This window comes from Phaseolus vulgaris, chromosome 2, assembly GCF_000499845.2.
Source record: "Phaseolus vulgaris cultivar G19833 chromosome 2, P. vulgaris v2.0, whole genome shotgun sequence".
Lineage (NCBI taxonomy): Eukaryota > Viridiplantae > Streptophyta > Magnoliopsida > Fabales > Fabaceae > Phaseolus > Phaseolus vulgaris.
The window spans coordinates 4,575,960-4,594,409 of record NC_023758.2 but is presented as its reverse complement, the minus strand read 5'-3'; the positions used below and the strand labels follow the sequence as shown (position 1 = coordinate 4,594,409).

General features: G+C 30.9%; 3 protein-coding genes across 4 annotated transcripts; 2 read left to right on the top strand and 1 right to left on the bottom strand.

Moving 5' to 3' along the window:
* Positions 1 to 508: 508 nt before the first annotated feature.
* Positions 509 to 3,554, bottom strand: LOC137810419 (cysteine-rich receptor-like protein kinase 10). The gene is made up of 7 exons (XM_068611660.1): positions 2,644 to 3,554; positions 2,336 to 2,446; positions 2,107 to 2,219; positions 1,796 to 2,006; positions 1,256 to 1,493; positions 1,024 to 1,174; positions 509 to 900 (listed from the first exon to the last, which is right to left on the bottom strand). The coding sequence occupies exons 1-7, from the start codon at positions 3,440 to 3,442 to the stop codon at positions 604 to 606; spliced, it is 1,920 nt and encodes a 639-aa protein (XP_068467761.1). The 5' UTR covers positions 3,443 to 3,554; the 3' UTR covers positions 509 to 603.
* A 1,677-nt stretch (positions 3,555 to 5,231) lies between these two features.
* LOC137810420 (probable UDP-3-O-acylglucosamine N-acyltransferase 2, mitochondrial) lies at positions 5,232 to 9,709 on the top strand. Its single transcript, XM_068611661.1, is given in 12 exon segments — positions 5,232 to 5,334; positions 5,336 to 5,420; positions 5,515 to 5,716; positions 6,245 to 6,321; positions 6,571 to 6,620; positions 6,776 to 6,840; positions 6,944 to 6,995; positions 7,070 to 7,140; positions 7,254 to 7,320; positions 8,136 to 8,207; positions 8,302 to 8,352; positions 8,709 to 9,709. Coding segments are annotated over 12 exon segments (984 nt in total). The 5' UTR covers positions 5,232 to 5,283; the 3' UTR covers positions 8,850 to 9,709.
* A 3,840-nt stretch (positions 9,710 to 13,549) lies between these two features.
* LOC137810414 (uncharacterized) lies at positions 13,550 to 17,878 on the top strand. Of its 2 annotated transcripts, none has more exons than XM_068611654.1 (6): positions 13,550 to 13,882; positions 14,121 to 14,154; positions 14,234 to 14,422; positions 16,016 to 16,121; positions 17,166 to 17,394; positions 17,479 to 17,878. In XM_068611654.1, exons 2-6 carry the CDS (start codon positions 14,134 to 14,136, stop codon positions 17,567 to 17,569), a joined length of 636 nt encoding a protein of 211 aa, XP_068467755.1. In that variant the 5' UTR covers positions 13,550 to 13,882; positions 14,121 to 14,133; the 3' UTR covers positions 17,570 to 17,878. The 2 variants fall into 2 exon arrangements, with proteins under 2 accessions (XP_068467755.1, XP_068467754.1); XM_068611653.1 differs by having other exon boundaries at positions 16,013 to 16,121.
* Positions 17,879 to 18,450: the final 572 nt, after the last annotated feature.

The following is an 18,450-nucleotide window of genomic DNA, read 5'->3' as shown; positions in this document are numbered from 1 at the left end:
ATTTAAAAACAAAAATAATTACTCTCATTCATTAAATTGGATATTATTTTAGAAACTAAAAAATTATTGGTATCTAAAGTTATTTTTACTATTAATAAAAATTTATAAAATAGTTTCTAAATTGGCATATAAATTAACTAGTATTATTATAAATTCTAAATGAACATAGAGACTAATTTAAAATTTAAAGTGATTAGTAACTAAAATCTTAATAACTACTGATTAAATATCAATTTAAAAATTATTTATAATTTTTTATTAATATTAAAAAATTACATTTAAATATTAATAATTAGTTTAATTAATAAAATGATCTTTAATTTAGTAAAATAACAACTAATTATTTTAGTTTTTATTTAGTAATTTTATAGGGTTAATGTTTTTCTCCAAACTATACATAATTATTAGAAAAGTATGTCTTGTGAATAATTAGGTTCACTATATTCACATATAAAAAATAGGAATTAACATATTATATATATATATATATATATATATATATATATATGTTACATTACATGTAAAAAGCTCCTAAAAGTATGGAACTTACATTGGTGATCTTGATCCATAGTCCATTAGTAGAGTGAACAGAAGAAGGAGGTTTTACTGGGGCAATATATCTGACATGGTTAAGAAATTGAGTGAGCATTCCTGGGAATCTGGGTCATTAGAATTGAATCTTCCTACAGAGAAAGGTGGTTTTTCTGGATGGGCAAGTGTAGCTGTTTCATTCTTCAGCATCATCACAACAGAAGACATGGTTGGCCTATCATATGCATCCTCTTGAACACATAGCAGTCCAATCTGCATGTATCTCAGAAACTCATCTCCAGGGCATGAATCACACAACAATGGATCACTTAGTTCTATCACCTTTCCCTCATTCCACACACTCCACGCCTGCAATGTAAATTCACAACAACTAATTCAACAAATAATACTCATATAAGGATTGGATCACTCCTGAAATGATTCATATTAATTCTTAGTAACAAGTTCAGAATCTCACACATAGTCACATACATATGATAGAAGGCTAGAAGTGGTTTTAGAGTGATAGCAACCCGCGTTACGTTTCCCTGTAATGATCTCAAGCAATAGCACACCAAACCCAAACACATCAGATTTTATGGAATATAGTCCCGCCATTGCATACTCTGGAGCCATGTACCCACTGCAATTTCCAAATTCAACTGTTGTTAAGCAAGTGATTATACATAAAGGAGAAACGTTGATGCTGGAAAAAGTTTCTTACTATGTGCCAACTATTGTAGCAGTGTTAGCTTCACCTTCATTTCCTGAAAATATCCTTGCCATTCCAAAGTCTGAGATCTTTGCGTTCATGTTATGGTCCAACAACACATTACTTGCTTTTAGGTCTCTATGAATCACTTTCAGTCGAGAATCTTCGTGAAGATAAAGTATCCCCCTTGCTATTCCATTTATGATATTCAGGCGTTTGCTCCAATCTAGTCGTGCACGTTTCTTTGGATCTATCCATGTTCCAACCATCCAATCAAAATGTAAATATGCAGTAAAATGAATGCTACAATACAATCAATCATTTTCTATTTTGTGGTTTGCACATTCTGAAGTATGTTTGTATATCAGGTGTTAGACAAGTTGATTTTCACTATCGTCTGTATGAGAATTAAGACATTCTTTAAGTATTGTATAAGGATTAGAATAGACGTAAAATTGTTTTATTTTATTTTATTTATTTTTTACTGATAAGAAAAAAGTCTACTATAATTGCTTTGCTTCTCCTTGGAAAGAGGGAACAAAATATACTTACCAAAGAGTACGACATCAAGACTACCATTGGGTAAAAACTCATACACAAGAAGCTTCTCCTCTCCATCTACACAAAATCCAAGAAGCTTTACAAGATTTTTGTGTTGAAGTTTCATTATCAGAAGAACCTCGTTTATGAATTCCTCTGAGCCTTGTTCTGAGCAAGCTGACAACCTCTTCACTGCTACTTCTTGGCCATCACAAAGTTTCCCCTAACAAAAAACATAAAAAGATCTGTCTGAATTTTTCTATGATAGATTTAATATTCAAGCTTGAAGGAATGAACATTGTATCACCTTGAATTCTATTTACCTTGTAAACAGGGCCAAATCCCCCTTGTCCAAGCTTATTCAAATCAGAAAAGTTATTGGTAGCCACTCGAAGAGATCTAAGACTGATCTTATGATTGTCTATTTCATTCTTACCTAAAGACAATAACCAAATGAGTTATGAGATGAAAACTCATTTGTGTGTTGTTTTTTGCTTATAAAAGAAAAGAAAACAATTTACAAGCTCAACATACTTTCGTATTACAACTTACCATGTCGATGTCTTTTATTCCTGACAAGGTACAATCCGAAAATGAAAAATACCATGATCAAGCCTACCACAACTGTAATTCCTGCAATCATCCATATTTTGCTTGATTTATCTGCATAAAGAATCAATCCAATGCTGATTTAATTTGCTACAGTTTATAATAGAGTAATGATATATTCACAACTCACATTTTTTTATACAATTGTTATATCTAAACTCATCACATCAAACAGGTTTGTAAAACATTATTTCCCTTCGTAATATGCTTAAGACCAATGTTAAAACTAGAGAGTGACTTGAATTGCTTACTTTTGCTTTCTTTTTTGGCAGTTGAAGAATCTGTTGGTCCTGTTGCACCATCATAGAAGGCATAAAGCTCATACCTTAAATAACAGCTACGGCTCAGAACTCTTCCCCCGATGGAGGCATAGCAACAACTTGGTATATCTCCAATGGCACTTTGTAGGCACCTACTACAATCATCTGCAGTTAAATCTCTGGTGCACTGGACTAAGGCAAATATTGTTTCCTCTTCAAAGGGAACATCCCCAGTAGCATACATGTTAGCAGAAACATCAAAAGATGCTACCTTAGTAAGATTCCTCAGTGTCTCATTCACAGAAGACTCAAACTTCTCTGTCTCTGAAGTATTCTGTACATTGTCCAAGCCAATGTTCCCCGTGACATTTAACATACCCAGGAAATTGTTGTTGGAATAACGCAACTGACATGACTCTTCCCACACAACTGCTTCTTTTGTTTGAGGACACAGTTTGAGAATTTCCTCTGTTACTGTGGTGATGCATTTCTGACAAGATTCATTCGAAATATAATCAAGGCACATGAAGAGGCCATAAACTCTGTCAGGGAAAACCCCATAAGAAGTATTATAGAATTTGGAGTCTGAAGCATTGGAGGATAAAGATGAAAGCAGGTTGTTCAAATTGTTTTCAAAGGAAGTGCCGTTTCCATAGCTGCCGCTTGAAGAACAAATTTTATACGGAGGATCGCCAAATACAACATCCGAAAATAAAGCAAAAGTGCAAAGAAGCAGCAATTGAATGGATTTGGAATGCATTGGAGATCGAATGAGTTCTTCCCTTCTCATTGCCGATGATAATTTAGAAGTTCTTCTGTGCAGTTAAAGAGGTTACAATTTCTCAGAAGCTCCCAAGAAGGTGATTTATTCAAACTCATTCAAGTCAAAATAACTAACGAACGATGTCACAAACCTATGAGAAACCTGAGGTTCAGACATTAATACACGTATCGACTACACTTGTAATACATGTATAATACGTATTTAATTTAAAAAATATTTATTAAATTTATAATAAATTTAACATAATTTTAATATAATTTAAATTTAATTTATATAATATATAGATTTGTGTTTTTATTCTACATTATATCAATTATACCTATCTTCATATTCTTTTTATTCCGTATTATACTCACAAGTTTGGAATTCAAACAAATTATAATTTACAATTCCGGAAAACGCTTCTGCTTGTACGTTGGATTGCAGTATTTGTGTTTGAATATTGTTCTACGTCAGCAAGAAAATTAAGATATTCAGAGTTGACGAAATGAAACCTCAACAACTTTTGTTTTGACCTATGTATAAGATTCAATCAATTTGTCAGATAATGACGCTAATACAAAATTAAATAATACGTATTTCCTTTGTTTCTTCCCTGTCAGTATATTATATACATAAATTACGAGAAAAAAAAGAACATCTTTCCTCATGCAGCTTCTTGTATATATTTTGCATTATTATTGTTGTAACCTTTTTCTATCTTATTTTTAAAGGCGAAGGCCAATCAAGTAATTTAATTTCATAATAAAAAATAAAGATAATTAAGTTACCAAAGAGAATTTCTCAAACTTTATACAAAGCTTAGTAACTTATCTCTTCCAATTCTAACTTCTGCTAAAATAATATATTTTTGGCAAATTCTCTACGCACCTCTGTATATTCTTCCTACACCTTCACCTTTATACATTCTTCTTACACATACCATAACTTTCTAAGTATATGTTAAGATTTTTCGTTTGTTTTTTTTTATTAAATTGTAAAATTCGTAATAGCTTCTTATTACAATATATTATACAATTTAAAAGATATTTTTAAATATAAAAATACCTTTAAATTTGTACAATTTATAATATATTTAAAATTATATTTCAGATAATACACTTTTGGAAGGTATAAAAATATGTGTAGAATTCGTAATACATATTATGATAAAGAGTGTTAGGGATGGTAAAGGTGTGAATAGTAAAAATAACATTTTCTACAAAATATATTTTTTAAGGAGTAAATGGTTTTTTCATCTAACCTATGAAGTGCAGAAGACGTTACGGAGGTGTGGACTATTTCTTCCTGCACCTCCATATCTTCTTCTGCCACCTCCATACACAACATGAAAATACACTTTTATTCTTCTTGTGTCACCTCCATATAATAGTTTTCGGATTATTTAATCCAGAAACTCATTTGAAAAAAGACTTCCAGATTACATAATCCAGAAACTAAATAAGACTTCCGGATTATGTAATCCGGAAAGTGATCATGCATCTGAAAATAGACTTCTGGATTATGTAATCTGGAAGCTAATTATAAGTTTGAAAAATGACTTCCGAATTATGTAATCCGGAAGCTAATTATAAGTTTGAAAAATGACTTCCGAATTATGTAATCCGGAATATTATAAAGGAGTATTTTTGGAATTTCGAAAATTTATGGAGGTGAGAGAAGAAAGTATGAAGGTGCAGGAAGGAACAGTCGGAGGTGTGAAGAAGCTATAGAGGTATAGTGGCCCACTGAATCCCAAATTGGATCACTCGTATATTTGAAGCCCCAAATTGGTCGGAGCTCCGATCCACTTTGTAACGAACACTTGTTCTGGTTGTTGTTTCGTACCAGACCAAGTGATTCGTGCGATGACTATGGCTGGAAGGAGATTACTCGCCTTTGCTTGTTCCTCTTCAACCCCCTTTTCTCAAACTCAATCAAAATCTAAACTTCCACTGTATTTTCTCTCCTCCTCGTCATTTCTCCGCTTTTTCTGCTTCTCCAGGTGAATGATCATTCCGTATATTTCTTAATATATCTTCTGTTTCATCTTTTCGATAATTGATTCTATTTTACCTTGTCTTGTGTTTCAAGATCAGAGGATGCTACTTTTAGTGATAAATTTCATAAGTGGAATAATGGTGGTGGCACTTTCCACGAGTCAGCTTGTATTGACTCCACAGCACTTGTAGAGGTTGGCGCTGTAGTTCATTCAGAATCTGTTGTTGGTCCAAATGTTCGTATAGGTTCTGGAACTATTGTTGGGCCTTCTGTTACCGTTGCTCATTCAACAAAGATAGGGTATGCGTTCCTTTCTCTGTGTCACAAACTTATGCAACTTTGTCCCAACAGTATCATTGTTTGATAATCGTGTCGTTTTCGCTTTAAACTCTTTATTAGCTTGGTTGCTTCTCTTAAGTATTGCTTTTAGCCTTTAATTTGTAATAGACTTGGATGCTTGTTTAGCTATTACTTGGTAGGTTTGCACTCTGCACTGGAAGCATATGTTTGTATGGTGTTATAGAAGGTAGAAGCTGAGTGTGAAAAGTACCAATATGATGCTACTATATAGGTTTGAGGTATAAAGTATAAACTGCTTTCATTGTTTTCTGACTTGTAATATCATGATTTGAAATAATTGGTTAAGGTTATATGCTTATAACTTAAATTGGAGGATGTTCTCTTCCTTCATCGAGGCTTATGTGCGTGCTTACGTGTTATCACTTGTTTATATGGATTTTTAAATCGCACTTATGTTAGTCATATCTGATGCAAAATAATTTGTATTTGTAATGTTGATGTGGTTTTGATCCTTCTATACTTTTCCAGGTATAATGTCGCACTTAGTAATTGCTGTATTGGTGATTCATGTGTAATCCACAATGGCGTCAGCATTGGTCAAGATGGTAAAGCTGGATTCTTAGTCTCCTTGTCTGTGCACTTGAAGAAAGAATAACAGTCCTAGTACGAACCATGCCGCATTGCGAGAAACAATTATAATATGTGTAGTTCAGAGATATTTTACCTTTTTCCCCGGATGATGCTTAGTTTTGAATAGCTGATACATGCATATTTTAAGTAAACTAATTTAATGTGGGACATTTCTTTCGTAAGATCAGTTTATATGTGATGATATTGATGTATTTGACATGTAGGATTTGGATTTTATGTGGATGATGAGGGTAATATGATAAAAAAGCCTCAGGTTGGTTGCATGTCTATCTTATTGCAAATTGATTTTAAATTCTGTATGCTGACTAGTGTTTTCTAAAACTATATTCTTCCATATTTAGCATTTACCTTGCTTAGTTTGACCTAGACGTATTAATTAATTTGATTTTTTGTTGCTAAATCTGTCAGACATTGAATGTAATAATAGGGAACAATGTCGAAATTGGTTCAAATACATGCATTGACAGAGGCAGGTTAGTGATTTAACGATTTTATTTTTTGCTTAATCATGTGTAAATGTGTTCTGGTTTTTTTACTTGCTTTATTTCAAATTTTACCCACTCTTTGTTTATGCAGCTGGAGAGATACAGTTATTGGAGACAATTCAAAGATAGATAATTTAGTTCAGGTTAGCATTTAGGTTTTTCATAATTATTAACTGAACGAACTAGAATTTCTCTTTTGTTTTGATTGGTTCTGCAGATTGGCCATAATGTAGTAATTGGGACGAATTGTTTGCTTTGTGGACAAGTTGGGATTGCAGGTTCAGCAACGTATGTTATCTTCATTCATTTGTGGTTAAATTAATTTTCTATTGGAATTACATTTCTAGATGAGGCTTTTGAATTTATTCTGAGTTGCAAATCTGGTACTCTGGTGTGTTCAGCATAGGAGATTATGTGACTATGGGAGGAAGGGTAGCAGTGCGAGATCATGTATCCATCGTATCAAAGGTATGTATTTGTTTCCTGATCTTACTAGGCTAACCTCTCAGCCTCGGTGCATTGAGGATGGCTAGTGATTAGTTATTAGTGAATGAATACATGGACATCAACTAGATAGGTTTAGGAAAGTGGTAGAGTAAAAGTCTTCAAAGACAATGGGAATAGATACAATTCAAGTTGGTTATCTGAACTTTTATATCCTGTTCTTTCATCTGAGTATTCTATGAGGAGCATAATTTGCAACTTCATGGTACTCACTGCTCAGTGCAACCTGTAATTCTTTGATTCTTTGCTTTCCTAAGCCTCCATTTGGTAGCGCTGATGTGAGAAGGGGAAAGGAAAGGAGTGGAAATCGGGTGGTTGGGTTGGAGTGATGTTTGAAAGAAAGAGGACAAAGAAGGGGATGGTTCCCATTGCCACCTTTCCCATGAATGAAAGTTGGCCACCCAGACTAACATAATCGATTATTTTTTTAATTCTTTTGTTTTTGTTATTATAAGAATAATAAGAAGAAGAAATAATTAAAAATAATAGTATAAGTAATACATAATAAATAATCCATAAAATTAATCGTAGATAAAATTATTTTTCTTTCCACTCATTTATTTTCAACCAAATAATGTTTTGTTCTACTCGTTTCGTTTCTATCTCTCTCTTTTTCATTCCTTCTATTTTTTTCTTCCATACAAAGGGATGATAAATATATATTAATCAACTATTTGACTGCAATAAATATAAACTCAGTTGCTGTTGTACTGTTTTTACTTTTGGGAAATTGGGAGCTCAGGGTTTAGTAGAAATATCTGATTACACAGCATTTGCAGGTTCGGCTTGCTGCAGCAAGTTTTGTCACCAAGGACATCAAAGAGCCTGGGGACTACGGTGGCTTTCCAGCTGTAATGATTTAATACGCATTACTGAAGTTTACAATATGGTATGCATATTTCTTGTTCGGTATATATACAAATTACCTCTTTTGCTACCTTACAGGTCTCAATTCACCAATGGCGTAGACAAGTTGCCAGTAGATGTCAAACTCGGGTGAGGAGTCCTTAAAGTCAGAAAATGATATTTTGATATGTAGTTGGTGGAGTTTGAATACTCTCCTCAGGAAGAACTTTTGGTGCTGTGATTTCTGATAGATTATTGTTCACTTGGAGAACTGAAAGATTACTTAAAATAAATACTGAAACCAATATGTAGTTTCATTCAACACACCATTACATGAATACATATTACAAGAGATTTAAAAATGTACAGGTACCTAATTCTTTGTTTTCTGCCCAGTATACTACAGATACTATGATCTAGAGAAAACCTTACTTCTACTGAACCACATCAATCCCAAACCCATCATCAGATACTAAACTTGTTCTTGTTTCTGCTTACACCCGCAGTGGAAGCAAGAATCTTGTAGGTGTTGTAGAATCAATGCCAAATTTTGGACCTTCCTAATTTGTTGGAATTGCGGTGAAGTGGGTACTTTTTATTCTTACCTGAGAGCTTTCCGTTTGATTCAATTGGTAGAATACCTTTGAGGTGTAACCCGTGGAACTGGCTCTTTATTCCCCATGTCTTGTATCGATATCTTGTCATCAAAGCCACTTTTAACTCTGTGGTTGCATTTGAGATAGCATTCATGAGAGGCTTCATTGGTCGAGGTTTGGCATTAACAGTGTTAGATACATCCTTTGTGTTGCTACCTTCTTGATGGAAAGCACCTATAGTTGTCTGCCCCACCTCATCCTCTTGCTCCCCATATAAGAAACTTAATACTGTGTCATCATAGTAAATGCTCGAGTCCTTGTTGGAGTTTTCGACTTCAAGACTGTAAGAGATGGTACCATTTCCATTTGAATTGGAGGGCTGCTCCACCGAGATGGACACAATGGAGTAGGAGGGACTCTTGGGTCGTAAGGCCAGCCACAGGCACAGAACAACAAGGCCTAACAGGCCCATCACTTTTAAAAGCCATATGTAGAAACTCTGGTATTTACACTTCCTTGAGAAAAATGTCTGCATGTTAATTTTCATCAGAGAGTGGTGAATGGTGCAGCAGGTTCTTGTCGTTAAAGAATGTCAAAGGGTTGGCATGTTCTGCTGAAGTATGAATGAGGGAAGAATATATGCATTTCTTAAGCATGAGCAATACGTCCCAGGGAGAAATTGCAAGCTTCAGATGCTCCAACCTTCATATAGAAAGAATATTATGTTGTTCTGAACACCCTTTATCTACTGAATGTGTCCGAATCAAAAGAGAGGAATATAGTTTTGTGTGTTCTGTGTGGATTATAGTTTTTTCACTAGTTCCAATTACTGTTATCGACACGCAAAGTATGATATAATACTTGGAAAATGAATGTTCTGAGAACCCTTGTATACAACTTTTTTTTTATGACTTTTGATGTGACGTGTTTATATATAAATATATATAATAAAAAGTAAATTTGTAATTAAATAATATAAAAAAAATATTAAAATAATAATATTAAAAGTTGGTTGTATAAAAATTTGAATTGTGAATATATCATTACTCATACTACTACAATATTGAATCATGTGTAATAGTAAAAGATAAAATATAGGTAATCAATTATGAAAAATAACTTTTTAACATGTAATAACATAATAATAGTAATGATATTTATATTTTATTCACAATTAGCACATTTTTCACGTATTAATAGGAATTTTCTTCTCACTTACTTTTACGAAACTACACAATTCCTATTTTACAAGAAAAATATTCATCTTGATGCTCTTAAGATGTTGAACAGTGTTAATCGTGATTTTATATGATAAATGATTTATATTGTGCATAAAAAGTTGTATTTTTATTTATTATTTATTATTTTCACTTCTATTTCTAAGTTATTTATGTTTTATCAAATGAATTGTTAAGGTAATGTCATTCTTGTATCTATATATTTATACCTATATATAAAGGGATTCCCTCTTTAACTGCTCTCAAATTTTTTCCTATTTTATCCTTAGATTAATATTTGATTTTATTTCACTATTTTGGTTATTGAGTCATTTCTATTTTTAAAAATATTTGAAATAGATTATCGGTTTTGAATTGAAAGATATGATTTATTTTGAAATTATGAGAGAGAAACAAATATTAGGAAACGTGAGTAATGGCCAAAGTAGTGACAACAATTTTGAAATGTAACATCTTCTTTTTAACTTCTTTCATAAATATTTTAACTCTCCACTTCTTAGATTAACCTCCATGATTCCCCTTTAACTATTAACTCCTTATTTTAAGTACTTTAATAGTGCTCCCCCTTTAACTCCTTATTTTAAGTCACTAACACCCAACCTTCTCAGAAGAAATTATTACTTTTACTTTTGGAGAATAAGAAGAAGGTGAAAGAAAGAGAAGTGTTCTTCTATATGTTCCTTCTTTTTGTTAGTATGTTTCCTCTTAACGGAGAGTGACGAAGACGAAGAATGGTTCCGATGGAATTATTGGAAAGAAGGCTTAACATATGTAATTTAGAGGTACCATCACTGAGTCAGACACCTAAATGAAAGGGAGACAGACGCAACTCTATGGCTCGATCATTGGTGCACGCTACTCCTCTCCAATCGGGGCACGCTACTGCCGCTTACTAATGCCATAACAACTCCCCTTTCTATTTTTTTTTGTTTCGATTCGTTCTTTTATAATAATTTATTATTTACCTCTTTGTCTCCTCTTACCTTTATATCTTCTTTTTTTCGGTTCATTCTTCTATAATAATGTTCTTTTATAATAATTTATTATTTACATCTTTGTCTCCCCTTCCCTTTCTATCCTTTTTTTTGGTTCGTTCTTCTATAATAATGTTCTTCTATAATAATTTATTATTTACGTCTCTCTCTTCTTTTCCTTTTCTATCTTTTTTTCTTTTGTTTCTTCTATAATAATTTATTATTTAGTCTCTCTCTCCTCTTCCATTTTTATCTTTTTTTGTTTGTTCTTTTATAATAATTTATTATTTACGTCTCTCTCCTTTTCCGTAACTATATCAACCTTTTTTAAAAATACCATTATCTTTGAGTTGATCTGAGTTCTAATGGGATCATTCATTTTTTAAATTGTTTTTGTTCAATATTTCTGTAATATAAAAATGTGTATATTTAATTGTTGTGTAATAACAGAAACGTTAGTAGATTTTAATTTTTTTAAAACAAAAAAAATTAACAAAATAAAATAAAATCAATAGATACAAGTTTATTATTTGTTTTTTTAATTTTTTTTATTCCCTGTTAGTTTGAGATTTTATAGAAAAAGGGTGCTGATTATTAAAGTAGTGTTAAAAAGGGTGTTGATTATTAATGTTTTAAAATAAATAATTAATATTATTTTGAAAAAATTAATATATTTTGATGTATCATTTGGAAGTAAAATATTTTATTTGTTCTCACTTAATGGAGAGATTGATACGGTAATTTTATTTTTTGTTATCACCTAGCATGAGAGTGTAGAGAGTTGAGAGATTGGTGCCTTTCATTAGGAAAAAGTGGAGAGAAAGGGGTGAAATGTGGATTTATGGACGGTTACTCTTTTTTTAGGCAAAAAGAGTGATATATAAAAAAACTGTGAAAGAGAAATAATATAAAAACATATGTCTCCAAAATCCTCCAAAATCTTAATTTTGAGATTCTGAAAGAGTGATATATAAGAGAACTGTGAGAGAGAAATAATATAAAAACATGTTAATGTCTCCAAAATCCTAATTTTGAGATTCTGAAACTGTATTGTTGTTCTTCTGTCTCCTCAATATTATCCTAATGTTGAGATTCTGAAATTGTGTATTGCTAATTTTTTTCATATTTTATCTCTTTTATTTATCTTATTTTAAACATATTTAATTAAAAATAAATATAAATATAAATAATAAAAAATTAATATAAATAATAATATATTATTTAATTTGATTAAATTTTATATTTAATTATATAAAAAAAATTTAAAAAATGTGGATACACAGGGCTCTTGCGCCTGTGTGTCCGCTAGTAATTTATAATGAGAATGGTAATTAGGTACGAGCTTAGTTATTTGTATTCACATAAATTGTTTCTCCGGATATTGACGAGTATTTGCTTGTTAAATATAAATTTAAAAAGAGTGAGAAAATTAAATAATTTACGTCATATATTTATATTATAAACAAATAGTTTTGAAATATATGTTTGTACTAAAATAAGTTAATGCTACTTGTGATAGAATTGTGAAAATAGATTTCATTTTATTAACTCTTGAGTTCTGAAAATTTCAAGTTGCTTGAACTTATTTTTTTTTATAACCTAAATTTTTACTGACCCAAAACGGACCAATTTGTGATTTAGAATTTATTTATTTGTTTATTTATTATTATTTTATCATTATTATTGTGATCTATAATTAGCAAATTATAAACTTAATATTACATAAATTGTTAAAACATATTTAAGGTTAATATTTTATGCATACTGATATATTTTTTAATTTCTAACACTTATTTATTATTAAAATTAATACATTTTATGTTTATCATTCTACTCTTTTTCTTGCAATACAAATAACATTCAATATGTATTTTTTGATCTTATTCTATAGTAATTAAAACATTTTTATCAAGTTGTTGTGTAAAATAATAATGTGAATATAATACGATTTAAAATATAAAAGTTTATGTAAATTATAAAATATACGATTTAAAAATTATCAATAAAAAAACCTTGTATCGTAACATAAATGATCGCAACTCTAAAATATAATTATATAATTTAAAACATTGCTAATTATAATTTTTTTAAGTATATATAATTTATATTTTATTATATATTCAAATATATAAAATAAATACATTGCATTGAGGAGAATACTTGTAAAGTTTACTCTTATATTATAAATTAGTATTTTAATATTGTATTATATTTCTTTAAGAAGATATTGAAATTTTATTTAAATATTTATTAAAAATGAGATATATAAGGAAGAATATAAATTATTTTATACATACATGTGTGTGTATGAATGATGGTTGACCAAATTTGGGAATAAAACAAGTTGAATTTCATTAACTTGAATATATGTCATTTTCTTTGGATAAGGTCTATGGAACCAAGTCATCAACATCCTCATAGTATATAATAATTACTCACCTTTTATAATTATTACATTATAAGTAATGAATGATAAATAATAAATTTTAGATTATTAACATTGTGTGTTATTAAACAAAATCAACTTAAAGTTAGGATTAATTTAAACAATAAGAAATTGGTAATTCATTAAATGGCATGGCAGTTCAAAACTTCAAAGAAAAACAGAGAACCAAAAGATGCCTCAAACCAAACCCATTATCATAGCTCTCTCATGCTCTCTCTGTTTCTCTTTCATTCCACACATTTCTTTCTCCATTTCAACATACACTTCTAAGCACAACACACACTTTTTATAACTCACTTTCTTATTTCTCTCTCTCTGCCCTTTTTATCATCTTTTCACTCCTCTATTCATCTCACTTCCATCAAATAAAAAGATTCACTCTTTCAGAGAAATCCAGAAGAAGAACAGCACCCTACGTTAATATCTGTAAGTGGGTTTTCTTTTCTTTGTTGATTAATTATTGGGTGTTTGATTTTCCTAACCAATGGAATGGGATAACTGAGTGCAGAGTTATGGTTCACGGGTGTTTGATTTTCCTCTAATTGGTGTTTATTCTGCACTCTCTGTTATTTTATTATTATACTTTTGACACCAATCTCCAAATCTCTGCTCAAGAACATACATACTCCTTCAATTTTGCTTTTTCTTTTCTTCCTTCTCTTAGGAAACTGATTGAGATGGCGGAAATCCCGAAGTTGGTACGGTTTACTTCTTCTCTGTTCAATTTTATTCAATTGTAATTGTTCTATTTTACTAGTTTTGCATTATGTTTCCCAGGATTTGTCATCATCCTGTTCTGAGGCTTTGAATTCGGAAGAAAAAAACAGAGGAAGCGTGATTTTATCTTCGGATCACGTAAACGCATTTGAGTACAGTGCCGAGAAAGACGATAGCTTTGTGATTGATATTGATGCCTTTTCTTCCGCGAACCACAAAGATCCCACCAATGCAAATTCGAGAATTACGGTATCTCTCTTCTCTCAAAAAACAACTTTATTTCTTCAACCTTAGCATAACATTTATGCTTGCAAAACAGGGGCACTCTGTTTCTTGTTCTAATGTATAATAGGTAATTTAAAGCCAGAAAGATTATTTGTGCATTTTTTTGGAACACTAGGTTTCGTAATAATAAATGGTGGCATTATTAGCAATTGAAGAGAGAGGGAAAAAGAATAAGAACACGCTATCAATGACTCATTAAACTTTTGCGGCCATTGGATGAATGTCTCTTTCCACCATTATTTATCTTTTAGCTATAATTTTCAACCTTACTTATTTATTCCTTGTAATTAGGGTAGGCTATTTAATTTAACCATTTCCACTTTCTTCTGACCTATATGCTTTGTTTATTTGCATCACCATTTATAAAGGAAAGGGTCCAATCAAAACCAATCTTAATATTATTATTTTAATCATTTTCATAAAATTTAATTACAAATTTATTCTTTATTATATATATTTATTTCTAAATTTATCTATACAAAACTTTTAAGGATTGTCAAACTATATTTTTCTTAAATTTAATCAGTTTAAAAACTTTTTTTCTATTCCTTACATACTTTTTACTCTATCGAGGAACTCAACAATCTTAGTCTATTATTTTCTAACTTTCTTTATTTTTGTCTTTTTATTTTTCTATTTTTTTTATAGCCAAGCATAATTCTTAAGGATCTGACTAGTAAATGTTTTATGAGAAAAATAATGCTGAAATTATTGAAAACTATCGTAGAAGTCTATCAATAATATTTTTTTTTACATTCATACCTTTAATTAGAATCTGAGATATGAGTTAGTATATACCTTCTTAGAATCCAAAAGTAAAAAGTATTTCATTAAAATACTTTTTTCATGGAATAAATACTTTTTTTCAAGAGAACATCTTCATTTTTAAGTAAACATCCTTGGCCCATTTCTTAATTATTTTAACAAAACCAGTATTAAAGACAAATCTTATAAATATTAAACAAGAATTACCAAAAACACTTCCTTCACTCTCATTCATTCAGTCCCATATCAAAGGCATGGAAAATAAGGGAGTCCCAATTAAAATACTTCCATTCAAATCTCTGTTTTCGCATGCCATGTAACCAAAAGAAATATAAACATGGAACAATTTAGCTTTCTTTGTGTGAGTATTAGTTTAATGAGGTATCCTACTAATTTGGAAGGTTTTGTGATGATTAATGTTGGAAATTCCACATCTACTATGATTAGAAATGAACACATTTCACATTTCATTATATAAGTGGGTGTAAACTTCAGATTTTATGAGGTTAAGTTAGGCTTAAAGTCCATTTTTTAACATGATATCAGAGTCATTTTTGAATCCATTTTAACAAGAATTTGTTAAATTTATCAGGTCACCTGGGTCGTCTTCTAATCTAAGATTAGATCATTTCTAAAGTGGTTCTTATTTATATTATTTTTTGATAAAAAATTATACCTATGTCTCTTGAAAATCAGTTCTTAATGGTTCTTTTGGATTTAAATGATGACGGTTTTAGTTTTAAATTTAGTTGATTTTAATATTTGATTGTTTGAACTCTTAAAAAATAGCAGAAGAGTCTTTCGAGGAAGGGATCCCTGCGTTTGGGTGACAGGAAGGTGAATAGCAGTGCCACACTTTATGGAAAGGATACAGTTCCCGCCATATGCTCACCAAAAGGTCACATTGCTCTTCCAAAACCCACTTTCTTATTCATCTTCTTATTTTACTCCAACATATAAATATACTAAAATCCATATCTTTTTTATTAATCTCATCATAAATACCAAGAGAATTATAATAGAATTATCTACACGCTTGTTTGTTTCCATTATTTGGTGTATAAAATATGAATAGGTGACATATTGAAATGTCTCCTCCATACCTTAGTTTATATACGTAAATGAGATATAATATTTCATTACCAACCTGTTCCCGTGTCATCACAACAAGGATGTCCCCTGATTGTTAAGTCTCACCTTGCTGAATTATTATTATTATAATTGTCATCATAACTAGGTTTTGGATTCACATTCAAACACAAATGAGACCTCAGAGTGGTTTTATGAGGATGTTGCAATTGCTATTCAGTAGTGGTGGTTGAAGATTAGTTAGGATGGTTTTATTTTTATCTGTTTTCAGAAGGCCTATTTGAAGGGACTACCCACTCCGTGAACCTGTCACTGTAATGGAACATTTTAACTCTCAAATAGAGTCCTTGGTCAACCCTAGCACAACTCAAAGGGAAATTGGTTAGGGGAATCAATTTGATACAAGTACAACACAATGGCATGTTTGTTGTTTATGAGTACCCCACATTTATGGCCACAAGAATTGGCATTATCTTAGAACAACTTAGTAACTAACAAATACGGTTCTAACACAATTTTAAAAAAGAAAAATACATTAATTTTCTAAAATTTCAAATTTTATTATATAAATTGTTATTATGATTATAAAAATAAGAAACAAATCATCGTGAATCAGTCATGAAAAACATTTTTCTGCTCCAAAAAATAATCTGAAACATACTTGTGCATGTAAATCTTTATTGTCAATTTATATAATTTATAATTATATAATACATAAATTTGTATCCATATATCCTAATTTTAGAGATTTGATGTATTTTCGTGTCAGTATATATGTACTAGAGAGTTCATGAGATAAAAAATTATATAGAATTATAAAGTTGTAAAATATCATTTTCCTTTTTGTCCGTAGGTACACTTGTTCGGTCTTGCACGCTCGAAAAGACACTGGGGATGGCAGTAGGGTCAATGGATCATTCCATCAACCCACTGGTGTATCAGCAGATTGCTATGACAACCAACAACATCAGTGCTGGTAACCCCACAGAAACCAAATGTAGTATAACTCGAAGAAATAGTTTCAGAAGACCTTCTTCATGGACCCTTGATCCTAAACGGGTTCTCCTTTTCTTTGCCACCGTGTATGATTCAATTCCCATAATCCATTACCATTACCTTCGCTTCTACTTTGCTTCTACTTTGTTCATGGATGCTTGAAATTGCAGGTCTAGCATGGGAACAATGTTGCTCATATACTTCATTCTCATGACCAGTAAGCAAAGCGCAGATGAATATGCGGGTGATTCGAAGCAGTGACAGAAAGTACCTCTTATCACACTACTAAAAAAATTATTCATTTCCGAACCAAAACTTAGGAGTTAAAAAAAAGACAAAAAGTGCAGAGTATCAAAAGCTAACATAGTTTCAGCCAGCATGATGTCAGAATCAGTTAAAATCTGGTTTTAGGTGTCATCTCTTTGGCAACTACAAGAGATAAATACAAACACATAATTTACTCGACAGAGTGAAGGAATCTTCCATTTTTTTTATGTAAATGGAGGACATGGCCCTTTAGTTTGTGTTTTGCAGGGATTAGTGGAAGAATCATAGAGTCACGTTTTACTATGTTTCTGTTCCAGTTAGCTAAACACTTCATTTCTCACTAAACACCCACCCAACACTAATCATGACACTTTTATTTTAAAATATGAAATAATTTGGAATGAATCAACTTAAAAAAAGGTGTACATGATCTAAGTTTATTTGACAAATTTCACATGTTTGTGCACCTTGGTGGAAATAACTGCAAATCCACATACGTTTCCACTTATCTCTTCTAGGCATGTCAAATCTCATCTTTCAATTTATCACTTTGTTTCTACCAATAGAAACTGAGTCTAATAAAACACTAATTTCTCATAGCATGATGAAACAACTTCATACCTTCATTAAATATATACATCTATATTTAGTGCCAATTGTATCTCAAAATTTTCTTTCAAGAGAAATACTTACGGAAGAAAAATAGTTTTCTCTCTATTTTTTTTCTTTTTCTTCTTGCTTAATATAATTTTGAATTTTGATAATTAGTTTTTCTTTTTCTCTTAGTTTTCATATTTTTGTGTTATTTGGAAGTAGAAAGAATAATGAGCACTCTGAGAGATTCAAAATGGTCAATGTTCAGCGTGTGATGTAGA